This window comes from Anser anser, assembly GCF_964211835.1.
Source record: "Anser anser genome assembly, chromosome: 2".
In the NCBI taxonomy this organism is placed as follows: domain Eukaryota; kingdom Metazoa; phylum Chordata; class Aves; order Anseriformes; family Anatidae; genus Anser; species Anser anser.
Genome location: NC_139721.1, coordinates 24878859 through 24888686, shown reverse-complemented (window position 1 = coordinate 24888686; position 9828 = coordinate 24878859). Strand labels below are relative to the sequence as shown.

Sequence of the window (9828 nt, the reverse complement as noted above, 5' to 3'; positions counted from 1 at the left end):
GGAGAACTCCTAAAGCTCTTTTTCTACCCCTAAAACTCTTTTCCTGCCCCTTTAATCATCCTCTCGGCAGAGGCAGTTTTGGGCAAACACTCAACAAGCTCATTCCTTTCCAGAGTGTTTGGTAGATAAAAGCTGCACAGTCAGAGATGTGGAAGGCAGTTCTTGTCTTAAAGTGTCTCCTGTTCTCACATTCATCAGCAAGGAAGACAAGCTGCCCGGCTGGAGGTTTGCTTTTTCTAAGCTATCTGTTGGCAAAATGAAATGACTCTACATTTACCTGGAACTCTGAGATGTGCCCACATAAACCAATATAGTCAGGAGGAAAATCTATGCTAACATCATTATTTCCAACATAAATTGAGGTTTAGGGCATGCCGTGCCAGCTGATGTTTTCTGTCCTTGAACATAACATTTCACTTCATTTTGTCTCCAAAATAGGGACAATGGTACTTAACTACATTTCTGACGTGTTTTCAGACTCAGGGCCAGATACCTTTTTTAAGAATGACTTATTTTTATCTCAATTGCTCATAAGGGACACCGTACACAAATCACTTTCAGGCTGTGGGTGATTCTTGCTTTATGATTTAGGTTGCTAAGTAGCCTCTGTGTTCAGAGACACAAGGAATCCTCCTGGTAGTTGTGGTGCAGCTATCTTCACAAGCATCCAAAATATTTTCTCAAGTTGAAAAAATTCTCAGGGATTTCCTGCTGAGGCTCAAAGGCAGTCATATATTTTATTTATTTTATACCAAGGCATGTAAGTAAAAACTTGCATATCTGAAAAAAAAAGATACTAGATAGAAAACAGTAATAAAATTAACATTATTGTTTTAAGAAACTTGGTAATAAATACATTTCCCCTCAACATTAAAATGCTTGTTATTTTGCACGACAATAAATACAGCATAGCTCTAGCATAGAGAAAAGCCAAGACTAGGTACAAGAAGTCCATGTGGTTTCTTAAAAAAGCTCAGGTGATTTATAAAGGTTTGGCATCTTGCATTTGATGTACTTTGATACAACTTGTGCTTTAATTTTATCTTTACCATGGTTTTTAAACAGTCCCATAATATGGAAATATGAGAGGAAAATTTGTTTGATTACAGGATTTTGCCTTTAAATATTTTCAAAGTAAGAGATGTGTAAACTCATTGAAACCAATCCTTGAAATAATAAAAACAAGTGTCTTGGTGGCTATTCTACAGAAATGCAAATTTTTTAGCTGTGGGTGCTCAAACCTGACCAGCCAATTGGCAGAGGACCAATTCCTGGTCAGTTCCTCAACTCTTTACACAATTTAAAAAAAAAAAAAAAGAGAGAGAAAGAAAGAAAAGAATAACGACAGTGAGAAAGAGTAAAGAAAGCAGTATTTACTTCCCAAGTGATGACAGCTTGAGGTTCTTAAGCTATTATACAAAGCCAAGAGGAGAAGCAATAGGTATATTCCAGAACACTTCCCAGCATAACTTTGGGTCGTTCTGGTCTATACTTTTAAAACTACCAACAAAAAAACAACAACAAAAAAAAAAAAAGAAAGAGAGATATTTCCATGCACTGTGCTGTTCTTATGCCAGCACATATCATCACAATCACAACTGTGAATCTAAGTCATTTTCATAGCCCAATCTAATATAGATTGATTATTCCCCACAACATCGTTAGATAATGTCCACAAAATGCCACAAGCTCTGGCAGAGTCCAATGTTCTTAAAGTACCGATAGGTCGTGGCAAGACTTGGACTTGAGTTTGAAGGCCATATTCTTGTTGTTCTTGGCAACTATTTTGCCCCAGAACCGCCTGGCTTTCTTCGGGATGCTCTCCCTCCGCTTCTGGTAAGCCAGTCGCTTCTCGTTCTTTTCCTTGCTGTCCCTCCGGAGCCGGACTTGCCTCACGATGCCTTCAAAGAGCTCCTTCACGTTGTGCTGCACAGCTGCCGAGGTCTCGATGAACTTGCAGTCGAACACAACGGCGCATGCTCGGCCCTCTGCAAAATCGCAACAGGGACATGTCATGAGATGTCACGAGCCTGGGAGGGAGACAACACAGCTGCGGGCTGCCACGTGCGGGGAGCCAGCACCACCGGGGGAATTCCTCAAGCCTAATATAGCCGGGGATAAGTCTTTAATCATCTAATGCTGCCTGGTAGGCCATGATTCATCTGGTCTGTGTCACACTCCCTTCGCAGCGAGGGGGGTCAGTCTCCCCCTGGAGAAGCCCGGCCCTTGTCATCGGCTGTGAAGGGAGAGAGCTGGGGCTAACTGACACGCTGAGACATCGAGGGGGAAGAGCTCAGCCATGACTCAAAATCACCTGGTCACCTCGTGTGCAGACCGCCCCAGGTCACCTTAAAGGATGGTGGCAGTGCTGTTCGTGTGTACAGCACATCTCTTGTTACCACAGGGGGCAGGACCCTATCCCCTCCACAGGTTGTGTGTATAAACCAGGGTCTTCAGACGGTATCAGTTTTGGTGTGAGCATGTACAAAAGTCCTTAAATAAAGGCAAAACTATGCCCATAAATTCAGAGGTACATATGAAATCACAGTCCTTATCCTTAACATAAGAGAACACACACTAACCCTAGCAGCTGTCTTTCACATGCAAGTCAATTTACGCTGTCTTCTGACTTGCTGTGAACTCATCGCCAGGATGACTAAAATGACATGAATCCATCTGCCGTCTTTCAAAGGATTTTTCAAGTGGGCCAGAGAGGCATGAGAAGGAAAACAGTCACCTCTGGGCTCCCAAAGACCTACCTCAGCTCAAACTCTTCACTTAGAGCAATTGTGACAGGGGCTAGAGTGCATATCCCCAGTGAAACAAAAGCCTAGTTCAACTGGGAAATAAAAAAGTGGAACAGCTGCAGAGAGAAGAATGCTGAGCTGAGGAACCCATGTTTCTTGTTGGCTCTGGCCAAGACGAGATTATCTAATGCACTGCTATGTGTTAAGCCACCTAAACCTCAGGGAGGACTGTCTAAGAAGAGATTTTACTGACTGAAGAGCTTGAGGGTTGGCAGCAGCTTTCCAGGTGGTCTCTCTGTTCCTTTTTATGGGCTTAGGACTCCCCGTGCTTTGGGTGCAGGGCACAGGCTGTTTATTTATCCCCCTACATGCAGCAGAAGGAGGGCTGCTGTAGCATCCCAGAGCAAGGCACCAAGGAGGCTGTGCAATACCTGCCCAGGTTAGTGAAATGAAAGGTGAGAGGGAATTTTAATTCATCTGGAAGTAAAATGTCAGAGAGGATAAGGAACTCCTTAAACAAAGAGAGGATATTTGGCAGCAGAAAAAAAGGGTTTTTGCATAAATATGTATTGGAAACCCAAAGGGTTCCTAGCTACCAGAGCAATCTCATTTTGCAGTGGTTTTATGCTAGGAGCTGGAAGGGAAAAAAATCAAGCTGCTTGTATGATGGAACTTAAATTTCGGAAAGGGATTATCCAACATGTAACACCGTTGACCAATGGAGGCTGAAAAAAATGGCAGACCCTCCCCAGTCCTCTGTCCGCTGTTCCAGCCCTCTGTTGCTTTATTGCTCTTACTGCCTAGTCCTGATCACAGTGTACGCAGCCAGAGCTCCCTATGTTGTTCAAAAGCTCTTATGTGACTCTTAAATTTTACATAGTTTTTACCCTCATTGTTCTCCTTACCTGCCACTGAAACTTCGCGGCACCTGACAAGGTCGCTTTTGTTGCCAACCAAAATAATGGGAATATCTTCTTTCTGGCGAGCTCTGCGGAGCTCTATTCTGAGTTCAGAGGCCTTCTCAAAGCTTGCTCGGTCTGTGATGGAGTAGACAATCAAGTATGCATCTCCCACTTTCATGCAGTGGTCTCGAATCCATTCTCCTTCACGCTGTTCGAACAAAATGGTCAGACATTGTTATGCCCTGAACAGGTTTTACTTAGAAAATATAATGTTAGCGAATCCAAACACATTCCTGCTGTAGCTGCACTGGGTATGGTTTGAATCACAGTTGTACTAAAAGCCATTCCAAAGTGGTGACCATATGAATACTTCATCATAAAGGAGGGTAAAACTTGCCCCAGATAATTCATTGTGCTGGATTTAGGCTGGAATGAACATGGTCTGGAAAATGGCTTGAATGTTTTGTTTTATCATTAAAAAAATAAAGGCTTGTTCTTCTCAGGCTCACACTACAGAGCTATTAGGCATGCTTGGCTTGGTTCAGGGAGGGAATTTATCCTGTATTTTCCCTGATGCTGAATTATGGAAAACACCTACTTTTTTTAGGAAAAGATACCTATTTTTTCTATTAACACATTTATATGCAATTCTTCTTTTAGCATGTGATTGGCATACATAAATAAAAGTACCTTATTATCCCACATGTCGAGCAGTATAATGGTTGCACTCTCCCCATCCACCATCAGGGTTCTTTCATACGTGTCTTCTGGAAAGAAAATCAGAAATGTTGGTAATATATTATTTTGTGGCATCATGTACATTACAAAAAACAAATAGTTGACTATGTATAATTTGTCCACAGTTCAAGTTATTGAGCCAAGTTTTGTGCTGGCTCACATTCAGTCCTTTCCTCATTTCCATCAGCATTAAACCTGCCCTCTGCTCATTACTGGTTGTCTAACTTTCCATGATATATGAAGGAGACAGAAAGATCAGGAAACGAAATGTTCATTATTTAGGTCGATATTCTCTTTATCTTATGTGGGAGAGAGAAAATAGAACCAGTGGAAGAAATAACCAAAGGCTGAACATTTGCCCCATGGGAGCAGCGGAGTCCAGTGAGGCTGAGTAATGGAAAATATTTGCTTTCTCTTTAGCAGGGACAGTTTACGGGTGAACAGTCACTGCTGCTGAGAGCAATACAGTTAACAGCCTACCAAGCAAAGAGGACAGGGGGTTGTGAGACAGGAGCTGTTGAGTTTTAGGGAGACTGAAATGACTGCTGCGTCCCATTTCTTTCCTATTTCACAGTTTCCCACATTACCTTTGATGTCAAAAAGCAAAGGAGTCAACAAACCACAGAAGATAATTATTTTGTGCCGAAACCACAAAAACTCATATCTAGATTATAAACACCACATGACTAAGTTCTGCTTAGATCATTGTTTGTGTGTGTGTGTGTGTGGCTGTTCCCACTCAATCACGATCAATCCGTGATGTTAAATCTCAGTCTAGCTTCTGCTTCAAATACTGATCTTCCTTCTTCTCCCCCAAATCCAGGGACATTTCGATGAGCAGTATGGGGTTTGGACCTATCCTGAGTCCTGTGTTGCTGGTCAGTGAAAAATGTTTGGCTTAGGGTTTCTGAGCATACCACACCTTTCATGGCACTGTGTCAGGGATCTGTCCCAACCACGTTTGTAGATAGAACCATGTCTTAACTCTTGCCTCATAAAAATTCTGCTGGGTATTAGCAGAGTGAACTTTCCCCTAAATTGTAATCACAGGCTTTCCTCAAAGCCAGGAATCTACATCCATGCAGAAGAATCAGCCAAAAATATTCCACATTTAAAATAAAATCAAACTTTGTAAACAAGAGCACAGGTTTGGCACAGCTTAAAGTGGAGGGATTCAAAATACAAAGCTAATCAAGGGGAGCCCTTTCCATTGTAGGCCAAGAGCATGACACTTGTGTTTGTGAGTTTGATTAATCTCGCTGCCAGTAGCAAAACTACTCCACAAAAGCAGCTGTATTCCCTCTGTGAATTGGCTGTCCTGAAACCGTCAACTCTTGTAATAATATTTCCAGTTTGCAAGCTAAAGTTTGGAGTTTCTTCAACTGATCAAACATCTGCATGGGAACAAACTCCATATGCACCAGAGGACAACATTTAGAGGACTACTTCTCTGTTCTGTGACACAAGGAGAGGCTACAAATATGTAACCACAGTACTTGAAAATGTTGTGCCCCAAATGGTCATACTCAGCAGTGATTTGCACCTCGGACAATCCTAAGGAACTTCTATAGGATATAAAACACACTGAAAGTGAACAATTAGTTCATCTCATACTTATTTTGAAGCTGACACTAAAAAAAAAAAGGAGAAATACAACAACAGCAAGTTGTCTGATACCTCCAATGAGCTGACCTTGAAAATCTGTCATGGCTACACTCCAAGCAATAGTTCTGGGAGTGCAAGTGAAGGAGGAAACCACACTGCTTTGCATGGAGGAGAAGGAAACCATCTGACAAGTGTGCAAAGTAAATCAGCTGTGTTTTCTGAATGATTGCCCAAGGGTCCTAACCAGGTCACTGGAGCAGCACTAGGAAAGGTTTTATCAGAGATATTCCAGGCTGAGAAGCTGATGGATTTTCAGAAAAAGTCAGTGGAAGGTGAAGGCAAAGCCTGCTTTTAGTGACCCAGGGTCACTGCACTGTGGGGAGCTTCGGATTCCCCAAAGGCACAAAGATCTGTACCTCCAGTCTGCGAGAGCAAGCAAGAAGGTGGCTCCTACCTTCCTAGCCCTGGGCTATATTAAATCCCAACTGTGTTAAGTCCTAGCATAAAGACAAAAAAAGCAGTGCGTTTTTGCTCCACTGAAGACTGGAAGAGAAGCCCAGAAACTCTCTGTGCTAGCACAGGCACTGACACACCAGGAAAGGATACAGGAGAGAAGAGAAAACTCCAATGTGTTGACCAGCAAAACCACCCAGCAATTTGCAAGTCCTCCCAAGGTGACAGCACCTGTGTCTTTAGGGCCACAGCAGACTTCTGTCATGGCACAACCCTTCTCCCACCACATCCCCTACACAGTATGCCTTACAGCTGGGTGCCATGACCCCTCTTTCTGCATTAGCTGCTCTTTGGGACTAAGGAAGGTTTCACAATCCTCACCAACACAGAGGAGAATAGCAAGGGGGAAGCATTAAAAAAAACCCTACAGCTTCTGACTTTTCCCCTGGTTTGGGCAACAGGAATTTCCCTACAGTGCTGAAGCATCTTTATTTATTTTTTCCTGGGGGAACCCAACCTGTGCGAGGAGCATGAAGGAGGGGTGGGCATATTTACTCAAACTCCATACAGCCTACACTGAGGCAACACATTTATACATAAGACTGAGATGACTTCTAATGGCAAATGTTTTCAAGGTGATTAAAAGACTGGGCAGGTTTTTTATTTTTATTTTGCATTACGTATTATTTCTAAGCACTGCACTCTCATAGACCATGGGGACTTCCAATGGCTTTCTCTGGCCTATAGAAAGCTGAAGACGACCCCATGGAGCCTGTGATGACACAAGGGTTGGACCAGCATGAAAGCTGAACGCCTTCCAACAGGTATTTTGAAACTAAAGAGCATGAGAATCTGTACTGTTCTCTTTCAGAGGCTTTAGAGTGCTGTTGGAGAGCATCTTACTCTGTGTAGCTTGATCTACTTTTTGACAATTAGATTCAAACATTCGCTGCATCAATTTTAGTTTAAATGGCCTCTCTGATTTTCTGTGCCAATTTCTGGCGACAGGACCAATTGCAAGCAAACCCAAACACCCCAGAGCACAATGACCTACCTCCCAGCACCTCGCAGTCGCTGTCGATGCTGTCGTGTACCCCCGCGAAGATGTTGGCCAGCGACGACTTGCCTACGCCGTGCTCCCCGATCAGCACCACCCGGTAGCAATTGCTGCCGGACTCAGAGGAGATGACGGAGTCGGACGACTCCGAGGACCAGCTCCTTCTGTAGTACTCGTCGGGGCTGATGGTGTATCGCTTCTGTGCGTTGTACTCGTTGGAGTCCTTCTGGACCAGCAGGTTCTTGCCGTCAGCGGGGATGCTCCACCGCTGCTGCTGCTGCTGCAGGCTGCTGGTGTGGGTGCGACGCATGGTAACGTTGTTGAGGGTCATTTTTTTACCCCTGGTGAGAAATACGGAAATCACACTTGTTACCCACAAAACAGTTGCAAATGCACTAGCACCCTCGTATTAACTCAAGGCAGCGCGTCCTGCTCTTGTATCCAGTATACAACAGAAGAAAATTGAGGCTTTGCACTCTTTCGCAGTTGCTGGTATGCAAAGAAATATTTGTAGTTAGTGAGTCAGAGGCTTTTTCCTAGGGATGATGCCACCCTCACATGCTAAATCCTATCCTTTACAAGCTCACTGCCATGCTAGGTGCAGCCCAGCCCGGGGGAGGCATGGGGAGGGCCAGAGCACGCACACTGCTGTATCCCTGCTGGGACAGCCCTGCAGGCACCGGTCCCTACCCTGCGTGGTCGCCTGGCATCAAACAGAGGGACCAGTCCCAGCTGCCTCCAGCCCACAAACTTAGACAACACTCTTAAGAAAAGAAAGCCAAGCAAGCAAGCCTTGCTGTGATGGGGTGGGTTTGGGTCTCCCCTACGGCAGGACAATGGCTGCTTCAGGTGGTGGCTTTCTGGCTGCTAAAAGGAGGGACACAGCCAAGCCCAATGGCTTTTCTGAGGAGGTACAGGTTTGAGCTACTACAGGAGGTAGCACTGGGAGAGAAGCTCATAAATTTAAAGATATTAAATCAACAACTTCATTTACTGCACAATTGGCTAAATAGGTTAGCTCTTCCTGTCTAAGCATGGCTCTTAATTACATTTTATTTAGCAAACTCTATTTTGCCTTGGTTGGAGTCAGAGGACAGTGATGTCATTCTCACTGGCCAACAGCTTCCATTTTTAGGAAAGTTACTTTGATGCATTCCAGTTCCCAAAGTGACAGTTATTTAGACATTTTTCTGTGTTTTTTTTTTTGTTTGTGTGTGTGTGTGTGTTTTATTTTTTTATATCTGAAGTTTCTCAGCTCTCTTCTCCGTATTAGTAGGCAGGATAACTGCCCATAAAATTCACTAGATCATTTCCAAACTTGAATAATAAATGGTGAATGAAAAAAAAAAGTACAGCAACACATCAAAACGACATGTACAAGTCACTAGTCCGCTTCACACAACACTATCTGAAAACTTCTTAGAAAAAACACACGGCAGGTCAGAGAACAAACCAACAAAAAGCAAACTCTATCTGAACTTATTACAACACATGCGATATTTTCTCTGCGATGCACAGTGCTTAGAGGCAAAATTAGATCTAACTGGAGACCAGGCAGCAAGCAAAGACTGCTTCACAAATGAAGGGAAATATTAACCACAATTTAAATTTTTTTTTTCTTGGAGTTTCCCCATTTAAAAGATCAGATGAGAAAAGCCAGCTCCAATTCAAACTACAGCGCCTAAAGATAACCTTCAATAAACAATCCCCGAACAGCCTCGCTCACGAACATCTAATGATTTCTCCTCCAGCAAACTATCATCCCTTGCTAAGCAAATCCTAGCGAGACCAAGGCTTATAAGGCACGACTGCACATCGCGGTCCGAGTGCAGGCTGGTTTTGGTGCCACAAGCTGCTCGTAGCTGTTGGGATCTATCAAAGCAGCCACCACACACTGCACGAGACCCAGGGCACCTCGTCCAACAGTGTCTTACTTGCGCCTGGCTCCTGCTCGCAGTCGGGTCCGCGGCTCGCGCTGCCCTCCTCTCCCCGTAGACCGTGCTACACCGCGCTGCTCTGCCCAAGTAAATCCTCTCCCGCTTACGGGCTGCCTCTTTAATTCCCTCTCGGCAAACCTGGTTTATATTAAGCCCATCTGATCAGAGACAGGGCTTTTCCGTGACGTGGCTGGCCTTTCCATACAACAGCCAGCCCCCAGCTGGGAGGAAGCAGACATGCAGAAAAGCAAAAACTTACAAACAGGCTCAAAAGACTTACTTGAAATCATATGATTGGCTTAGCATTGCCAGTAAAACAAACACATTTGGGTCGTACAAGATGAAAACAGGAAAGTGGAAAAACACATAATAATAAGTGCCCTTCCACC

The 9828-nt window shown here is 44.0% G+C and overlaps 1 protein-coding gene across 1 annotated transcript; it reads right to left on the bottom strand.

The window, feature by feature from the left end:
- Nucleotides 1-715: 715 nt before the first annotated feature.
- GEM (GTP binding protein overexpressed in skeletal muscle) lies at nucleotides 716-9599 on the bottom strand. The gene is made up of 5 exons (XM_083821811.1): nucleotides 9437-9599; nucleotides 7500-7843; nucleotides 4340-4416; nucleotides 3653-3857; nucleotides 716-1988 (listed from the first exon to the last, which is right to left on the bottom strand). Exons 2-5 carry the CDS (start codon nucleotides 7831-7833, stop codon nucleotides 1711-1713), a joined length of 894 nt encoding a protein of 297 aa, XP_083677937.1. The 5' UTR covers nucleotides 7834-7843; nucleotides 9437-9599; the 3' UTR covers nucleotides 716-1710.
- Nucleotides 9600-9828: the final 229 nt, after the last annotated feature.

What these genes read in the sequence shown, in the direction of transcription:
- GEM (XM_083821811.1), bottom strand. Translation starts at nt 7,833, where the DNA reads ATGACCCTCAACAACGTTACCATGCGTCGCACCCACACCAGCAGCCTG. An exon ending in CGACTGCGAGGTGCTGGGAG is followed by an intron (nt 4,417 to 7,499) that starts GTAGGTCATTGT and finishes TTTTCTTTCCAG; the next exon opens with AAGACACGTATGAAAGAACC. An exon ending in CCGCGAAGTTTCAGTGGCAG is followed by an intron (nt 1,989 to 3,652) that starts GTAAGGAGAACA and finishes GCGATTTTGCAG; the next exon opens with AGGGCCGAGCATGCGCCGTT.